This window comes from Globicephala melas, chromosome 1 (assembly GCF_963455315.2).
Source record: "Globicephala melas chromosome 1, mGloMel1.2, whole genome shotgun sequence".
Lineage (NCBI taxonomy): Eukaryota > Metazoa > Chordata > Mammalia > Artiodactyla > Delphinidae > Globicephala > Globicephala melas.
Window position 1 is genome coordinate 53054008 of NC_083314.1, and position 19860 is coordinate 53073867.

Below are 19860 nucleotides of genomic sequence, written 5' to 3' on the forward strand. Positions count from 1 at the left end.
CACTGCCAAACTGAAGGTGCTGTCCATTTTGCTGTTTTAATGCATCCACTTCTGATTCAGAACATAAGATAAGCTTGTGATTCTAAAACAGAAATAATCCCTTGACCCCTGATTCAACCACGTGGTGGCCTTAAATTTTTATTTTCCAGTATCACGATGTTCTTTTTAAATTTAAATATGCCCACCATCTACACACGTTTGATGGACTATCATACTTTTATGCAATGACCCCTGCATGCTTCTCCAGTATTCTAATATTATACTAGTACAACATTTATCACATTATTTTATACATGTGTACATGTCTGCCTTTCCCACTAGGTTGGAAGCTGCCTGAAGGCAAGGACTGTGTTTTATTCTTGCTTTTAATTCCCAAGAACTAAAAAAAAATCTGTCTTATATTAGCCACTAATCAAATATTTGCCAAATTGAATTATTTAACCGAAATTCACAGTGTGTTAGGCACACTGCATAGCACATTATATATTTTAACAAAGTGAACCATCAGAGTTTCCCTAATGAAGTAGCATTATCATTCCCATTTTATAGATAAACATACTCAGAGACGTTAAATAATTTGACCAAGATCCTACAGCACAGAATGCAGCTGATTTCAAAAAATTTAAATAAGTTTTAATAGTTTAACATATTTTAACAATATCCACTTAGATGTTCGTGAAGGAGTATTTAACTTATTATTAAATAGTTATTTAGATTCATACCTTTATTCCCAGTAATATTTTAGGATAGAAATCTGATTTTATGACTGGAATTCTTTAGCATCATAGTTTATGTGGACATGTATCTACTATCTGTTAATAATAAATACTATTTTTGAGCTGTATTTCAGGTGTTTGGAAAGACACCTACATACATTATTTCACTGAATCCCCCAAACAGCATTTAGAGGTAAATATTATTATCCACATTTCGGAGAAGGAAACTGAGCCTGAGAGATTTAAAGCTAGCTCAAAGATCCACAGTAAAAGCTGCAGAGAGGACCTGGACCCAGGTCATCCTGATGCCGAAGCCTTTGGTCCTTCCTGGGTCAGGTTCAGCTGCACCTCTTATGCTATACAATCCACTTTCAATATCAGTAATGTCTCTATCGAACTGAACAGCCCTTTATCCAGATGCCACATTTATAAGTGTGACCAAAAAAGGAAGATTCATTTGAAATTTTTACATTGAGTACTAAATTATGTATAGAAAATTGCACAACTCAGTATACAGCTCAAGAAATTTTTACATGTGAATACACCTGGGTGATCACCACTCAGATCAAGGTACAGAGAATTTCCAGCCCCCGTAGAAATCCCTCTTCCCAGTTGAACCTTCCCACACCCCTGCAACCCACACTCTTCTGACTTTCATCAGCTTAGATTCATTTTGCCTGTTCTTAAACTTTATATAAATAAAATCACACACTGTGTACTCTTTAGTATAAGGCTTCTTTCCCTAAAGGAAGATGACATTTTATTTATTTATTTTTACATCTTTATTGGAGTATAATTGTTTTACAATGTTGTGTTAGTTTCTGCTGTATAACAAAGTGAATCAGCTATATGTATACATATGTCCCCATATCCCCTCCCTCTTGCCTCTCCCTCCCACCCTCCCTATCCCACCCCTCTAGGTGGTCACAAAGCACCGAGCTGATCTCCCTGTGCGATGCAGCTGCTTCCCACTAGCTATCTATTTGACATTTGGTAGTGTATATATGTCAATGCCACACTCTCTCACTTCGTCCCAGCTTACCCTTCCCCCTCCCCGTGTCCTCAAGTCCATTCTCTGCGTCTGTGCCTTTATTCCTGGAAGATGACATTTAAAAATGTCTTCTCTAATCGATTTTCAAGGAAACGTATGCAGTTCTTTTTACTATAACGAAGCTCATTTTTGTCCCTCTCCTAGGCTGGATAGTCTACTCTTTTTTCACACTACAGAGTTTATATTCTCCCGGGGACTCTCTCCTTTCTATCACCTCTCACAGATGAAATCCTTCCCCTACCTCTGCTGAACTGCCATTCCCCAGCTGGAGAGAGCAGGCAATACCACTGACACCAGGGGAGAGGCAAGGCTGTAAACCTTGCATGTCAGCATGGTCATAAAGGAAAACCCTTGCTTGGCCAGGACAACAATATTTTGACTTCATGTGGTATTTTTCTCTGAATTGGTTGGAAGACTTCAGCCATGGAAACAGTCCTCCCTTTTCTTGCCCAGAGTGGAGAGCCATTCAAGAATGCCGATTTCATATATTTCCTTGCCAGTTTAATAACCTCAGGGAAGAGGGTAGAGAGAGAAAATTTGGCTGGGGAAGAGTGAGTTGGCCGTTGCGGGTGGTACCCAGGTAATGTGACAGGCCCTGCACTGCAAATCACCAGTCATATCGGTGATAAGGAAGGGAGAAGGCTGTAAGGTGGCAAGGGAAGCAACACAGTTCACATGGGTGCCCCTGGACCCCAGAGGAGGCACTCCAGGAAGGAGTGGGGAGAGGCTGGGAGACAGGGCTGATTCCCTAGGAAATCCTGTTTCCTTCCTGCAGGGGTTCCTATGCCCCCTCAACCTCACAGATTCTCCTTACAGTTTCATCTCCCTTATACAGGGACTGTCTTCTGCATGTCAATCAATCAGATGACACAATTCAGGCCCAACCCTCAGACTTCTCGCAAAGCATTTGATTGGTCAGTGTCGCTGGCTCCATGTCAATGACTGTCTATACCCACTTAGGAAATGACTCTTGAGATCCCATGGTATGGAGCTTGGCACTTGAGTGCCATGGGCTGGTTCTGGCCTTTGTTCAAAAAGGGACTGAGATTGTGGTAGGAATTCAAGGTGTCCTGCATTCCTCCCAGCTCCAGGAAATTTGGTTTCCACGTCGGGCCCTTGAAGGGGACTGAAGCCTATAGCAATGGCAGAACTTTAACCCCCAGTGGTACCAAAACTGCCTCTGCGTTTCTTCTAGTTTGGTGATCTTGAGGAGTAACCTCTGACGCTTATAAAATCATTAATGAAAACACTGCTTTATTCAGAATGGTCCAACTCCTTCGCATAAAGTATATGAGTCAAAAGCTAAGAGACACTTGTTAAGTCATGAAGTGAATAGGTTTGCATTTCAAAGAATGATGGTATTGGATATTAGACAAAGCACACAGGCAGGCCCTCAACAGGACAGAGATTCTAAGACTTTTCTGATCGTCCAGTGCAAGTGCCTTTCACTTGAAATATTCTATTTACAGACTATCAGCTCCTTGTATTTTCTTTATCCCAGGGGAGTAAGAGAGGCTAAAATATCTCATTTTACAGGCAGGAAACTGCACATTAATAACTATGAGGTGAGTTGCTCAGTGTCACAGAGCAAGCAAGTCAAAGGGAAAGCAAGAATAGAACTCAGAGTTTTGAAATCATAACATAACACCCTAACATGGTGTTGGAAACACCAACAATGGTTTCCAAATGACATCTGTAGACCAGCCCCATCAAAGTCATGTAGGAACTGTATAAAAAACTAGATTGCCTACATCTCCTGGAACTGCCCTCACATTCTATATTTTTAAATTTGTCAGCAGTCTTAAAATGTAGCCAGGTTGGCAAACTACTAAAATCTATGCTACTTTCCTATGCTACTAAAAATAAACCATAGGTGTAGAAATCAGAGAGCAAAATCACCCACCTAACAACACCGGCCAAAAGGCTGGATGCTTAGACCAAACATGACAGTTACAGCCAGACAACTTGCTCTGTAAGTGGTACCATGAGGGTTTGGGGGTAGGGGAAGGTTTGTATTTATTTTCCCTCTAACTACTCCAGAGAAATCACCACAATTTCCAAGTTAGAAGATGCTTTTTCCAATTTCCAGAACTTGTGGTATCCACCTAGTGCCGAAAATCCAGCTGTGCTCTTTCTGCTTCTTACATCATTGCCAGAAATAAAGATCTTGTAATCAAAACTTGGCTGAAAGTTTGATTGATGTTGCTTGAGGCACACATGAGTCTACCCCATCCTTCTATCACCACTGCACGGTTTTCAAAAGTAATATTTATTTTCCATTGGAGAAAATAAAAGTATGATTGTTGAGTCCAAGGGAATTATCATGTCTTTACTGATCAAGGGCATCTGGTGTCTCCAATGAGTCGTCCCTCATGAGTAATAATAATAATAATAACAGAAAAACAATAAAATATTGGGCACTGAAATGCTAGGCATTGTACAGAAGGATATATATCTATATCATTTGACCCTCAAAACCATCCTGTGTGATTACGGGAGTTCCTGATTCCCTTCTCTCCACACATGCTCCTCTGTAATCATCCCCAGCTCAGCAAATGATACCACCATCTACGCCGTTGCCCAAATTTGAAACTTAGGAGACATCCTTGATTCTACTCTTTGTCTCAGTCTTACTTTTTCCCCAAGTGAGTATGATCTTATTCAATCCATCAGTAGGTCCTCTTAGTCTTGCCTCCCAAATATCTCCAGCATTTGTTCCCATATCTCTTGCATCTCCACTGCCATGAGCAGTAGCCCACGTTCCCATCTCTCAACTCCTTACTGGAGACTTCACTTCTCCTCTGGGCCCTTTCCTACCTAGTCTGCAAACATCAGTCAGAGGGATATTTTGTAAAAACAGATAAATAAATTAGAACATGTCATTTTCCTGCTGAGGACATTTCAATTGCTTCCTGTTGCATGAATAATAAAATCCAAACTTTCTCACTCACGAGGTCCCGCATGAGTTGGCCACACTTTCTCTGACCTCATCCTACATCTCATTCATCTTACTTAGTGTGCTTTGTCCACACCGGACCTAGAATCCCGAGCACAACTCAAGCTCTTTCCTGCCAAAGGAAGTTGGTACCATGCTCTCTGCTTGTGATGCTTTTCTTTTTGTTCTTTTCCTGGATGGCTCTTCTTCTTATCTAAGGATAAGTTTTGCCACCCAAGAGCATCCTTATTTTATACCTCTAATGTTTTTGGTTTTTAATTAAAGCACCTGTGTATTTTTGCATAGAATGGATACTCTGTAATTATTTTGTGTGTTGCCTGCCTCGCCCACTGGGATGCCAGCTTGGTGAGGGCAAGACCTTATTTTCTATTATATCCCCAGTGCTCAGCATAATGTCTGGTACAGAACAGGTGCCAATAAACATTGGTTCAATGAATGTATAGATGTTTATTTTATAGATGAACTAAGTAGGTTTCAAGAAGTAAAATAACTTGTCTGAGGTTACCTAATGGCAGAGCAGGGATCAGTACAGGCACACCTGTTTCACTGTGCTTTGCTTTACTGCACTTCACAGGTATTGCACCTTTTACAAATTGAAGGTTTGTGGCAACCCTGTGTTGTCAGATGATGGTTAGCATTTTTTTAGCAATAAAGTATTTTTAAATTATGTACACTGTTTTTAAAGACATAATACTATTGTACACTTAAGAGACTACAGTATAGTGTAAACATGACTTTTATGCACACTGGGAAACCAAAAAAGATTCGTGTGATTTGCTTTATCGTGATATTCGCTTTATTGCCGTGGTCTAGAACCAAATCCCCAGTATCCAGGGTATGCCCGTACCGTGGATCTGTCTGATGCCAATCCCTACGTCATAATCTGGAAGCACTAGTGTTACTAGAAATGGAGCTGCAGATAAATTACTTTCCTTTACTTTGTGCCTTTGTACAGAGTATCTCAAAGTCTCACCACACAGAATATCCCTAAAGATGACAAGGAGTAACCGCATTACTATTTCCATTACGTAGGTTAGGAAACGAAAGCATTAATTGGCTAAACGTTTTGCAGGGCACGTGGTCAGTTTCTGAAGTGAAATTAGAAAGCTTCTTCACTCAGAGCATTCTAGGCCCTTGCTGCTTACAGTGTGGTTCCCAGAGCAGCAGCACGGAAACCACCTGGGAGCTTGGAAATGCAGAATCTCAGGCTCCCACCCAGACAGACTCAATCAGAATCTGCATTTTAACAAGATCCCCACGTGATTCCTATGCACATTAAAGTTCAGGAAGTAGTTTTCTAGACCATTTTAAAAGACACGGTCCTCTACTCCACCCCAGACAGAACCATCAGTGCTTCCAAACTCCAGGCCAGCTTTCCTCTTAACAAACTGCAGACCTGGTTTCTCAAGCCAACATCCTAAATGGAGAGCAGCAGACTCCAGGCATAGCTAGTCCACAGCCGATCATAGTTGCTCTACCCTCGCTCACACCAGGCCTCCGGAGGCCCATTCCCGGTCCACTTGACTGGACAAGAAATAGTAATCGGCAGGATCGGCCCACCGGACACACGGGCTTTGACCTTTCATTTTTCCCTGACTCATAAAAATGCTTATAACTTACAAAGCTCCTCTTCCATGTCAGAGTGAGCAACCTGCTAACCCCTAAAAGCGTGTGGTCAATTCTACTTCAAAGCTCCACCCCTCACTTCTATCTTTGATCTTCCGGCTGCTAACTCTTTGGTCTCCAAATTGGCAGATGCGGTAATGCCCTGGCCCTAAGGCTGAACCCCTACCTCAAGTCTGGGGCCACTTCTTCATCTATCATTGCCTAAACTGTCCAACCCTCAGCCTCTCTCACTTCAACAGCCCCCATTTAACCTCTTTTCTACCAGTCTCTTGGCCTCTCTCACTTCAACAGCCCCCATTTAACCTCTTTTCTACCAGTCTCTTGGCCCCTCTCATGCATTCTTCACACAGCTCGCAGAGCTATCTTCCTACTAAATCTGCTCAGGTTACCTCCAGACCTAAAAACATCCTGAGGTTTCTCCAATGCCTGCAACTGAAACCTTAACATTATTCTGCATAATTCTACATCTATTCCCTTCAGGGTGTGTTTGAGGTGCTGGTGATTATACTGAAATGCAGGGGTGAACTGGGTCTAAAACATGGAAACCTTAAATAGCAATCTCTTGCTTTCATTATCTTTCATCATTCAGTTGCAGCCTACCTTGGAGATGTTGTGGGTTTAGTTCCAGACCACCGCAATAAAGTGAATATCACAATAAAACAAGTCACAGGCATTTTTTGATGTCCCAGTGCATGTAAAAGTTATGTTTACACTATACTGTGGTCTATGAAGTGTGCAATAGCTTTTATGTCTAAAAAATGTACATGTATTAATTTAAAAATACTTTACTGCTAAAAACAATGCTAACCATCATCTGAGCCTTCAGTGAGTCATAATCTTTTGATTTGAAATACTGCGAGAATTACCGAAATGTGATGCAGAGACACGAAATGAACAAATGCTGCTGGAAAAACAGCACCGATAAACTTGCTCGATGTAGGGTTACCACAAACCTTCAATTTGTAAAAAATGCAGTATCTGCAAAGCATAATAAAGCAAAGAGCGATAAAATGAGGTATGCCTGTATCTGTCCATTCATATGTTCAGTCAACAGATATTCATTAAGCCCCTAGTATGTGCCCATACATTACATTAGGTCCTGCTGTTGTAGAAACAAATATTAATACAATAATAAGGCCAGAAGACTAACCTGTGGGAACCCAAAGAGGGGCATAAGGAAGGCTATCAGGAAAGGAACACTTAAAGATGGGTTTGTTAGAGAAGGAGAAGGACCTGCCAGGTAGAAGGAGCAGCGCATGCAAGAACCAGTGGTGTGAAAGGCAGTGTGTGTTTGAAGCCTTAGTCTAAAGTTTAAATGGAAAAAAAAAAACAGGCCTATATGTGGCCCCTGTGGGGGAAAAGAGCCTGGGTGGGACAAAAGTCTGGCAAAAAAGGGCCACATATTGTATGAATTCCATTTCAGAGGGTAGGATCTCTCATTTGTAAGGAATCCTTTGGCTATCTTCATAAAGTTTCTAGTTGAAGAATTCTTCTTCTAGATATTGTTATATTCCTGTTCCTGGTCAGTCCAACTCACAGGTGTCATGAAAAGTGCTCACAGGATGTCCATACATTCACACCCTCACCTGCGAATTCACGAATCCATCACTGCCCATCATTGTTGCTCTTCCAGAAAGCAAAGCTCTTTACACGGTTCCTTGTCCAGAAGTTACAGCAGTGATAAGACCTGAGTCCACTAAAGAGTTACCAGAACTTCTGGCAAGTTGTGACCTACCTAATGACTTCAGAATTTACACAGGTGAACCCTGCATTTGCCTCGTCCCTCTGATGTGGGCTGGAATGGACAGGCTGATTAACATTCTCTTTGCCAGTTTTCCCTGAATGAAGAGGAAGAGTCAGAGGTCACAGTGACCTTCAGCAGGTTGTTAGTGGCTTCACTGGGTAATTCCCATCAGGAAGATGGTGTGTAGAGTGGTTAAGAGCAGATGACTTGGAATCAGGAGACTAATGCTCAAACTCCAGCTGTGGCTCTTCATATGTCTCTGACTTTTATTAAGTCACCTCATCTTTCTTCTCTCAGTTTTCCTATCTGAAAAATGGGGATAATAATAGCTTCCTTACAGGGTCCTTGGAAGATTTTATAAGTTAGTGTATATAAAGCATGTAGTACAATGACTGGTACATACAATGTTCAATAAGCCGTGGAAGTTACTCTCTCTCTCTCTCCCCCTCTGTGTTCCGTGTGTGTGTTTGTGTGTGTGCGCACGTGCATGTATGAGAGATACAAGTGTGGAATGTTAGCATTCTACTCAGTCTTTCCACCCTACTTAAGTCTTCAGATTTTTGTCCCACCCAGAATCTTTCAGGAGACAGTTCATAAATTAGCTGGGCCTGACCTGACCTTATTACTAAAGAAAAAAGGCAAGCTCTCAATCAAAATGCTCACCCGGTATGCTGAAGAAGGGCTTAGAGGGAGCCTGCGACAGGATGGGGTAGGAAAAAGGAAGTGTAGAAAGGGCATCAGGGAGAGAAATTGTGAGTTGAAGAACCTAATGGCTTATATATAACAACCCAGCACTTACTCATGCTAGATTTTTTAAATTATTTTTCCTGATTAATAGAGAGATCAGTGGTCAATATAATATCAGAGGAGAAAGGACAGTTTTACAAGACGCTCCCTAGCTTGGGATTGAAGGTCACAGGGAAAACTATAAGTTCATCACATGCTCTGTTCAAAGTGAAGGCTGCATGCCAATCACCAGAGCCTGTGAAGCCTGCAGCAGCGAGCTGGCCTGTGCCCAGGTGTGTGTGTGAGTGTCCAAGGCTTGGAGCAGAGGTTTAGTCACTTTCATGCCAAAAGAGGCTGTAATAAATTAGCCTAAATCTCACATTATCCTACAATGGCAAGAGAATTGAGGATTCCAAGGATAAACTTTGAATGTATTTACTATAAACACTAATTATAAAGCCAGACAATGTCTTAATGGAAAGAAAACAAATTTCTATTTCTCACAGATGCATGAGTGTACATAAAGATTACAGTGTGTCCCTTAATTGCCAAATCAGAGCTAACCTGTGTGTCTCTATATACATAGGTTTAGCATCTAGTCATGTATGTATATGCACAGTGTTATGACACAGAACTTAAAAATTAGGTATATTATTTTACTGAATTTTTAAAATTACAAATCCAGGGTACTTAAGGAGTTTTAGCATTTGCCTCAACTGCATATTTCATTTCATTAGCCAAGTCTTTCTTTCCTTTCTTATGGTAGGATAAAATCAGTTGAACCTCAGAGAATCAAGCTATGGTTCAAAAAGATCAAAAGAGACTAAAAATTTAGGTAATGTCTCCAGGACATGCCCTTCCCTTCTCCTCCAAGACCAGCCTGACTGTATTTGCCCACCCTAATTTTTGAAGTATGTCCAGCTCTATCTTGCTGACGATTTAATTTCCATTTCTTTTTCTCCACATCCCCCTTTTTCCTTTTCACGGTCCACTTGAAGCCACTGTAGTATTTGGATAACTCACACTGGGATGAGATGAAACATTCAGAGGGGGTTCTGATTGGTGGAGGGAAGTACATGTATTTTTTTTTTAATTTAATGAACTTTCTCTTTTGATGTGTGTGTTTTCTTTATAGACAGGGGAAATGCACTTCCCTACCGCCCTGGTAACTGAAGACCTATACTTCCCACTTGGAATGCCACCTTCAGTCTTTCTGGTCTCTATGTTGTTTTTCTGGGGCAAAGGAACCAACCACAGGATGGGAAACAACAGCCCCTGATGAAAATGTAGCTGAGTATATTCCTTGCTAAAGAAGATGATTAGCTGTTAACCACACCAAAAGCAACATTTGACAAGGAGTATTAACCTGCTGGAAATGATGATGATGGTGATGATGATAAACAGCAGCTACTTCTGACTTGAAGTTTGATCTAAGGACTGTGCTCAGTTCTTTATATCTGTTGTCTCATTTAATCCTTAAAAAAATCTGTAAGTATCCCTCTTTCCTATTATCCGTCTGGTAAATAAAAATAGTCATGTTCAATAGAGATCAGTGACTTGAAAGGTCAAAGAGCTAATAAATAGCAGAGTTGGGATGTAAATTTATATCTCACTAACGCCAGAAGCTGCGTAATTAACCACTAAGCAAAGAGATAAATCTTGGACAAAGGAAAGACTTCCTAGAAAGCTGACTAAATTTTCTTCTTCAGACATTTTAGAGAAGTGCTTAATCTTTAAACTCAATTCTAGAAATCCTTAAAAATGTACCCAATATTCTGTCTTCAAGAAAGATCTAAATCTAATCCTCTCGGGGGTGAGTGGAGAACAATTCACCAAAACCCATCAAGAGGAAGAAATAAAACCTTGGCTATTCATTTGGATCAGAAGCTCTCCAAGTATTACCTACTAAGTATTGCCTACTAAGATCCTGTCTGTGTAGTATTTGTGTTTATAATATATTGCTGTTTCTTTTTTTTCCTGGTGGCAATAAATTTCATGTATCACTTCTCCCAATGGTGTTATACCAAAGTGTTAAATCTCCTCATTAATTCTGTTGAGACAGAAAATAAAATATAGACTTTTAGAGCTGGAAGTCACTCAAGATTTTCCATTACTTTTCAGAGGTGGAAAAAGAGGCTCAGAGAAATGCAGTAATTTACCCACGATCAAAAGCCTTATTAGCCAAGAGCGTGGGCTTTGGAGTTAGAATGGTTTTAGCACCATATATTGGCTGAGTGATCATGGGATGACTACTTAACAATACTCTGAGTCTCAGTTTCCTTATCTGGAAGAGGGGATAATAAAGTACTTAAATGTATTATTATTATATTATATCATTATATGTTACCATCTCATATTATTCTCCATTATACTATTATTTTATCATATAATAAAATTTATCTGTGTCATAAGAAACGAATGGGGTAATGTATGTAAAAGCTCTTCACACACACAGCACATAGTGATGAATCATCATTATCATCATCATCATCAACCCAACAGTACAGAGTTGAGACCTTATGTGTTTTAAGTCTCTGCCACACTAAACAGTCTTCCTATGTGTACAGAGATGGGTCAAGTACACACATCTAGCTACAAAGCCCTCTTGCACCCTGCCCCCAGATCAGATCAGACAAACCTCACTGAAGGGTTTTACCAACCAAACGTTTGTCAAACAATAAATAGGCACGAGGTAAGGCCTATTTACAATGTTGCAGTCTGAACCTACATTTGTGCTTCTAGAACTTAAGTAGATTTATGTTCTTTGGAAAAGTGACCCTCAGAAGGATGGCTATTTACAGTTACTCTTAAAAAGGTATTACTACTACAGTACCTTTCAGATGGCATCTTGATGAATGACTAACTTAGAGGGAGAGGCTGTCTAAGTAAAGTTAGAAGGTTGGGACAATTCATAATTTAAATTAATTATGAGTCCTAACGAGGTTAGCCTAACCTTCACACATAAAGATAACACCTAATGAGAAAAAGGTAACCACGGGAGTGAAAGACAAGGGAGAATATAACACAGTCTTTTTGATAAAATATAAGTCATACACACTTATTTTAGCTCCCTGGGAAGTCAGGTTAATGAAACATTAACCTGATTAATGTGATTAATGATGACGTATATATGGAAGTAAATTGCATGGAAGGAAAAGAAAGGTGTGTGTGTATTACAAAATATGAATAAGGAAGAACTCCTGAAACTATCTAAACATGGCAATTTCTTTGAAGTTACCATTGTTAGTATTTTCTATATTAACTCCAAAAATAAATAACCCTCAAAGAGACACATGAAATCTGGCATGCAAAAGTGCTGCTATAGTAATTTTTTTTTTTTTTTTTTTTCCGGTACGTGGGCCTCTCACTGTTGTGGCCTCTCCCGTTGCGGAGCACAGGCCCCGGACGTGCAGGCCCAGTGGCCATGGCTCACGGGCCCAGCCGCTCCGCGGCATGTGGGATCTTCCTGGACCGGGGCACAAACCTGTGTCCCCTGCATCGGCAGGCGGACTCTCAACCACTGCGCCACCAGGGAAGCCCAGCTATAGTAACTTTGAGAAGAGGAAACGTTACTCTGGATAGTTTTCAGAAAGTCAAAATCCCATGACTGATATTGTTCTTACACAAAGAAAGGTTTGTGCTTCTAGATTGTGCTTCTTGATTTTGGCTGCACATTGGAGTGACTTGGGGAGCTTTGCAAAAGACTAATGCCTGGGTGCCACTTCCAGAGATTCTGATGAAAGTGGTTTGGGGTTTGAGCTGGGCATTAAGATATCTGAACTCTCCCCAGGTGATGCTAATGTACAGACTGGTATGAGAACCACTGTTCTGGTGAGCTTGTTGAGAGGGAGAGGTCTAATCATTTTTCTGTTATCACCAACATGTACAGTTTGCCAATCAAGCTTAAATGTCAGTTGAATAAGTGAAATTAAAACTGTCTCTGGAGAATGACCATTCCTCTGTTGCTGAGACAATTGCTAGAAGAAAAATAGACATAATATTTTTAAGGGTTCCTTCCACTCTAAAGCACTTGAAATAGAAATTTCCATACCCTCATAAGAAAAAAAGAAAACCACCCTCTTTACTGCACCGTTTTTAGCATCAGATTTAACATTAAAATCCTATCATGAATTTTCTAATAATTCAGTCTTTTCATCCATTTAGAAACTATTTATTGAGTACCCACCAATAAATGTAGAAGCCACTGGGCACATGATGCTAAACAAACATCCATGGTCTATCGGACAGTTAATCGAACCATTTCTACTCAGTGAGATAAATGATGTTGTCAGGGAAGTTTTCTGTGCAGTGGGAAACCATGGGAGGGACACTTCCTACAGACTGGGGAGATCTGGGAGGCTGCCTAGACAAAAATCACACTTATGCTAAAAAATAGGGGAGTAGGAGTTAGCCAAGCAAAAGGCCACTGTCGGGGAGAGTTCTAGCCAGAAGGAACAGCATGTTTGAAGGCCCAGAGGCATGTTAGCCACGGTGTATATAAAGAAGTAAAAGAAGGTCCAGAGCATCAGAGCCTACAGTACAGAAGGTGTTGTGTGTTACAGCTGGAGGGAAGTGATCTCTCAGGGAAGATAGTCAGCGACGAAGCTAGGTAAGCCAGGCCCAGCTAGATCATGCAAGACCTTGAACGTATTTTAAGTTTAAGCTTTTTTATATTCTTAGATGAAATAGCAGAAAGGCTTGTCATTTAGTTTTATGCAGGGGAATACTGTAATTGGACTTGAGTGTTTTGAAGATTATTGATGCTGCAAAGTAGTGAATGTATTGAAGGGGGAAAGACTGGAGTTAGAAAGATCAGTTCAGAAGTGAAAAAGGATAGTGATCTGTCATAGAGAAATGGCAGCAGGGATGAGGAGAAATGGCCATATCTAGGAGTCAGTAAGATGATGACACTCAATGGAAGTTGATGACTGAGGGTGAAGGACATTCGAAAGTCTCAGGTTATGTGCAGGTCCCTGACCTGCCCAACCACATGGAACACAGAAGGATGTGCAGATTTGAAAGAGATTATAATAGGCTCTGTATTATATAGTAAGAGTTTGAAAGGCAGATCAGATTTCCCAAGTGGCTATATCTGTAGGCTGTTGTCCTAATGGGTCTTATGGTCCTTACAGGAAGAGACTAGATAGCAGGTGTGGTTTTAGGAATCATCAGCATGTGGAAGGTAGTCGAGGCTATGGGGTAAATGATCTTCAGCCCAGACGAGTGTACAGAGCAAGAGAGAAGAATGAGACACCAATATTGAAGAAATGGGCAGAGGAGAAAAAGCCAGAAGAGGAAATTGAGAAGAGACAGAGAAGAAGCAAGAAAATCAAGGGAGTGAGATAGAGCAGAATCAAGGAAAAAGTCTCAAGGAGGGTCTAGCCAACCATGTTGTAATGAAGAGCCAGTCTCCACCTTTGATGTTTGACTCTGATGGCTTTCAAGCCCCATCATATCACACATCTGAGCAAGCCTGTAAGAAAGCCTGGGTGCTTCCTCTTTTGGCTTCAGCAGAAAGTTCAAACCACGCCAGGTCCTGTTCACATGCACAAACCCTCCCCCAAGCCTCACCCCCTAACCACCATACAACTCCAGACCAGTCTCCCTTCCCTGATTGCTCAAGCCATTTGAAGACCGACTTGGAATTTTCCCCTTCTCTCCCCTGAAAGCCTCATTATGTGAGTAATACACCTTTTCATACTCTCTTGGTCAATGTGTGGCATCATACTTTCAACATCCAAACCAGACTTGGGTGGGAGGGTCCATCCTATCTCACAGGGTGACCGTGACATAAGCCAACTATTCTCACATAACATAAGGTCTAAAAAGAGTCCCTGCATTTGACAGCAGTGGGGTCCATGGCAGGCTCAGCCTTAGTGGAGAGATGGGAATAAAACCTGAGTGTCAAAGTGTGAAGGAGGGAGAAGATGGCAAGATGGAGACAGTGAATACGAACAGCTCTTTCACCAAGTTTCACTGTAAAAGGGAGGGGGGAAGCTGTGGTAGCTGGAGGAGGACATGGAGTCAATAAAAGGCTCTGCTTGTTTGAATTTTAACATAGGAGAGACCCGAGCACAATTAAAGAGAAGTAACCAGGCGAGAGGAAGGAAGAGGCTTCAGATGTAGGAAAGAGGAAGGTAAAGTGATTGAGAGAAATTCTCTAGAAGGGGTACAGGATCCAGAGCAAAGGTGGAGGAGTTCATAATTCATTTTATTTAAAAAATGTTTTTTAATTTATTATAAAATATGATTATTTATTAAAAGAATCCCAAAATAGAAGACAAAAAAATCTCGCTGAGTCAACACCACTTGCCCAGAGTATTGACACTTTGGTGTTTTTTTTCTAGGTAAAAAAAAAAAAAAAAAGCTTTTTTTGTTTTTTTTTTAACTGAAGTATAGTTGATTTACAATGTTGGGTTAGTTTCAGGTGTATAGCACAGTGATTCAGTTACACATATAATACATAAAGAATATATATATATATATATATATTCTTTTTCAGATTCTTTTCCCTTATAGGTTATTATGAAATATTGAGTGAAGTTCCCTGTGCTGTACAGTAGGTCCTTTTGGTCATAATTCATTTTAGACAGTGAGAAGGGGGAGAACATGTTTGGAGGTGTCAATTAGCTTGCACACCTGTGGTCAGACCTTTGCGCTTTAGGGAGTGAGGTGATCTGCTGGAAGTTAGGGAAGAGGTGTTACTGGAGGAGAGGAGGTCTGAAATAGCCTTCAAGAACAGAGACAGTGTTTGTCTTCAAAACACAGAAGGGTGTGGACACAGGATGGAAGGGTCACGTTCCTGTCTTACTGCCATCTTGGAGTGCTGGTCTCCGCTTGGTTTGCCTATTTCGAAAGATCTGTCTAGTTTTCTTTTATCACTCTCTGCCTCCACAAATTGGCTATGATCTCCTCCTTCTAGCTCACGTCATTATTTTTTTAAACTGTTTATTTATTTATCTCATTATAAAGTCTAGAAAACTTAGCAAATATAAACAAGCAGAAAAAGAAAATTTATATTCCCTATAAACCTACTACCTAGAGAATACGACTATTAATATTATAATCACTTCTAGCTTCTGAAGAAGGATGATTAAAAACATACCTTTAATATGGAAAATAAGGATTGTATCATCTATAATAACTATGTTCTGCTTTTATCCACTTATTGTATTGTGAATGTTCTCTCATGTCTTTAATATTCTTCTAAACATCTTTAATGGTGACAGGATATTTCATGATATGCCCGTATAATTGTATGGCTGTACTACATAATGGGCATTCATTTTGTTTTATTGAATTTTTTGTTACTCTCCTTCTCAATTTTTCCCTCTGGAGAATCCATACAGTTTGGGTGATACTGATTCTACCCAAGACTTCAAGGCCAGGTCCTTGACCAAGGCCAAAGCCATTGCATTTTCTTGTCTTCAGGAACTAGAGTCAGTGTGAGCAGTGTCACCTTCACATCCCGGGAAGAAGGGGCAAGGGATCCAGGGGCCAGGAGAAAGGGCCTACCTGTAGTCCATGTCCTCTCCTATGCTCCACTGTAAGGAGGAATAATGTCCATGAAAGAGGGAACATGGAGGCTGTGTGCTCCTGAGGCCAGAGCCTACGTCTTACTGATATCTTCACTCCTAACCCCGAAGCTGGCATAGAGCGCCCACGTGAAGAAGTGCCACCTGCAGCTGTGCCCTCCCTGCATCCGCAAGTGCAATGGGGCAAAGCTTAAACAGGTTGGATAGGAAGAGAAAAGTCAGATGCAGCATTTATCTTTCTCTCTTGAAACAATATTCAACAGACTTGAGAAGAAGCAGGAAGGCAATGTACTTGGCTGATATTTTGGTAGTTGTTTCCTTCTTTTAAAAAGAAATGAACAAAAAGTAATTTCTAGCATATGTATTGAACTTCATAGTTTATAAAACACTTTCAGTACATTACCTGCTTTGGGCCTCAAAACAGTACTCTTGGGTAAAAATCATTACCACTCCTCACGTCAAGGAGGCAAAAACCGAGACACGTGGATGTGACATACATTGTTCAGGGTCATGCAAAGAACAAGTGGCAAATTTGACCATCTAGGAGGTTTCTCTACTACTCAGAGAACTGCAGAAGACTAGCATGTGGCCACTCTGTCTGGGTTAATCTCCCTGTTAACTTCTCTCAACTTCTTCTCCCCCTGCCTGCATGTCCTAGAAAGAATTTTAGGGCTCCATCTGTACAACTCTGGGCTCCAAGCAAGGAACAAGGCTGACATAGTTCGTTGGGTAAACACAAGCAGCAAGTGACAGTGATTTACTCCTGACTTGCAAACTTCTGATTACCAGTCCACTGCTGGCTATGTAAACAGGTGTAAACTAAGATTAAAACCAGTTTATGCAGTGCAGTAAATAATTTAATCTCTCCTCAGCATGGTGCTTGTGAATGTAAATGTTTAAGTCCAAACCGATGCTGATGCTGTGATGCAAGCTTCCAGTTTCTCAACCAGAAAAGAAAGCTGTGCCTTGTGGGCCCCTGCTGGGGCAGGGAAGCCGGTGGAGGCAGATATGCAGACGCAGCAGGAAGCCCATCGTCATGGAGGAAGCCTCACTGTTCCCAAGGCAAAGCTCAGCCACGGGCCCAGGGGAGCTAGGAATAATGCCTCCACCTCGAATTCCTCCTGGTCCCCGAGACTTCTCTCTCTCCCTCCAGTCTTCATTGCATTGTTCTGCAGACACCTGAGTTGGCTCAGGTGTGTGAAAAGTGAGGCAAGAAGAGAAGAAAAAAAGCAAGGAAACAGCAGCCTTCAGGCTGGTTGTAATGCCATTCTCACTGGAAGATGACCTGGGTACTCACTACCCGTCAATGCATGCTGACGCAAATTGATCTAGACTCTATGACCATCACGTGCAAATGTGTTTTCAGCTGTCAAAAACTGTTGACGATACCTGCTAGAGTCACTGAACCAGAATGCCGCTTCCTATGAATTTTTCGTCAGTATTTATTCATGTTCTAATTAGCCAGGCTCTTGCCTCGGGCTGAGATCTTGAGGAGGGGACTTCCCTCTCCCCCCCCCAAATATGATCTTGGGTTTTCTTGGGAGTGAAAGGCTCCCGGCAAAGCCGAACTCAATCCATCCCATATTGAGATGGCTGGATGTTGACTAGAGAAGGGCGAATTGGAGCCAGAGAGTAAGCTTCCTGTTTTTCTTTTGCTCCCTTAGAGAATTCTAGCTTACAATCAAAGTTGGTATCTCCTGGAATCACTGGTAATGCCATGGCTGGGATTATGTCAGTTCAAAAAACAAGTCTTTAAAAACATACCTACTATGATCAGATTTTGAACTATGAACTAAATCCTGGCTAAGAAATAAATCTGATTTTCTCCTTTACTGACATAATTTATGGTAGGAAAATAATAGTTACTATTTACTGAGTACAAGGAGTGTCTTCTTCTGAAAGCTTTTTGCTTGTTTTGTTTGTTCGGAAAATGTTTCTTTTTCTGAAACCATTTATTGAGCATTTAGCACAAACCGGGCACTGGGCTGAATGTGTATTATCTTGTTTAATCCTCAACTGAACACTCTGGTGAGGGCATTATCCCCAGCTTACAAAGATGAGACCCAAAGAGTTAAGTAACTTGCCTGAGGTTACTCAGCTAATAAAATGGGGAACAACTGGGATTTGAACCCCAGCATGATTTTCTTTAAAACCCTTCCTCTTAAATTATGCAGTAAGCTTTTGTTCTTTCTGATCCACCATGCTCTCTTGGTTTCTGGGTCTAGGAGTGTAAACACACAAAGTCCAGGAAAAAGAAAGCAGAGAGACTATAATTACAATATTAATAGCTAATATGTATTGAGTTTTATGCTTTAAAAATAAATTTACTGACTCATGTTTTTTTGTTTGTTTGTTTGTTTTTGTGGTACGCGGGTCTCTCACTGTTGTGGGCTCTCCTGTTGCGGAGCACAGGCTCCGGATGCGCAGGCTCAGCGGCCATGGCTCATGGGCCCAGCCGCTCCGCAGTATGTGGGATCTTCCTGGACTGGGGCGCGAACCCGCGTCCCCTGCATCGGCAGGCGGACTCTCAACCACTGCGCCACCAGGGAAGCCCCTGACTCATGTTTTATACATACTAATTTATTTAGTTCCTACGTTATTATTATTATTATTATCCTCATTTTACAGATGAGGAAGAATGAGGCAGAGAAAGAAGACTTCCTGGCATCACATAACCAATAAATACCTGAGGTGGGGACCATCCCAGACAATTTCTCCCACAGCCACAACCATAAGCCTCCACCTGTCCTGATGAGGATGTTCTAGGACACAGTTGGATTCGGGTGATGTGTGTACTGCTTAAGAAGCTCGTAACACTTACTTTCAAGGAAAATAATAATTCGGGCAGAGATTCTTTTAAAAACACCTAGATGAGACTGTGGAATCTCCTATGAGAAAGAATATCTTTATAGAAAGCATACTTGGCCAGCCTGCCTGTCATGACTGGGGAACACACCTGTGCAGGTGAAGAGAGATTATATAGAAAAACAAACACAACAAACAATGGACAACCCAGAAGGTCTTAATATTAATTCCAAAACAGTGGTCTAGGATTTGCAAATGAAGGAAAAGGAGCAAGGTACAAGGGTAGAGAGAACTGCAAAGACCAGGAACAATCCAACTTACTTCCTGACTTTATTCTCCGCACTTCCCATCACGTAGTAGCCCGGTTTGCATTTGTATCTGCAGATGGAGCCCACATCATGGTTGCCCTGGAGGCAGTGAGGCAGGAGCAAGTTGGCGTTCGGGATAACAGGGGGAACATCACACTCCAACTTGCAGTAGGCTTCAGGGAGAGACCAGAGCCCATCTTCAAGACAGGTCAGCCACGGGCTCAGTCCTGACTCCAAGAAAGAGAAGCACAAGATGCTCAGAACAGAGAGTCCAGAAATAAAACACTAGCAGAGAGAGCGAAGACCTGTCAACGTACCGTCATTCTTGGAAAGTCACGTTACTCTTTGTGGAGCAGCTTCTCTAAAACCTCAGGTCAAATGTTTATCCTATAT

The 19860-nt window shown here is 41.3% G+C and overlaps 1 protein-coding gene across 4 annotated transcripts in view; it reads right to left on the reverse strand.

The window, feature by feature from the left end:
* The window catches only part of PAPPA2 (pappalysin 2), a 565818-nt gene that overhangs the window by 56800 nt on the left and 489158 nt on the right, over positions 1–19860 (reverse strand). For 3 of the 4 annotated variants that reach the window (XM_060295976.1, XM_030875398.2, XM_060295970.1), the window contains one exon: positions 19481–19694. The exons of the other annotated variant lie outside the window; for it this stretch is intronic. In XM_060295976.1, coding sequence (XP_060151959.1) covers positions 19481–19694 — 214 coding nt within the window. The remainder of the gene's footprint in view (positions 1–19480; positions 19695–19860) is intronic. 4 annotated transcript variants of the gene reach the window in all.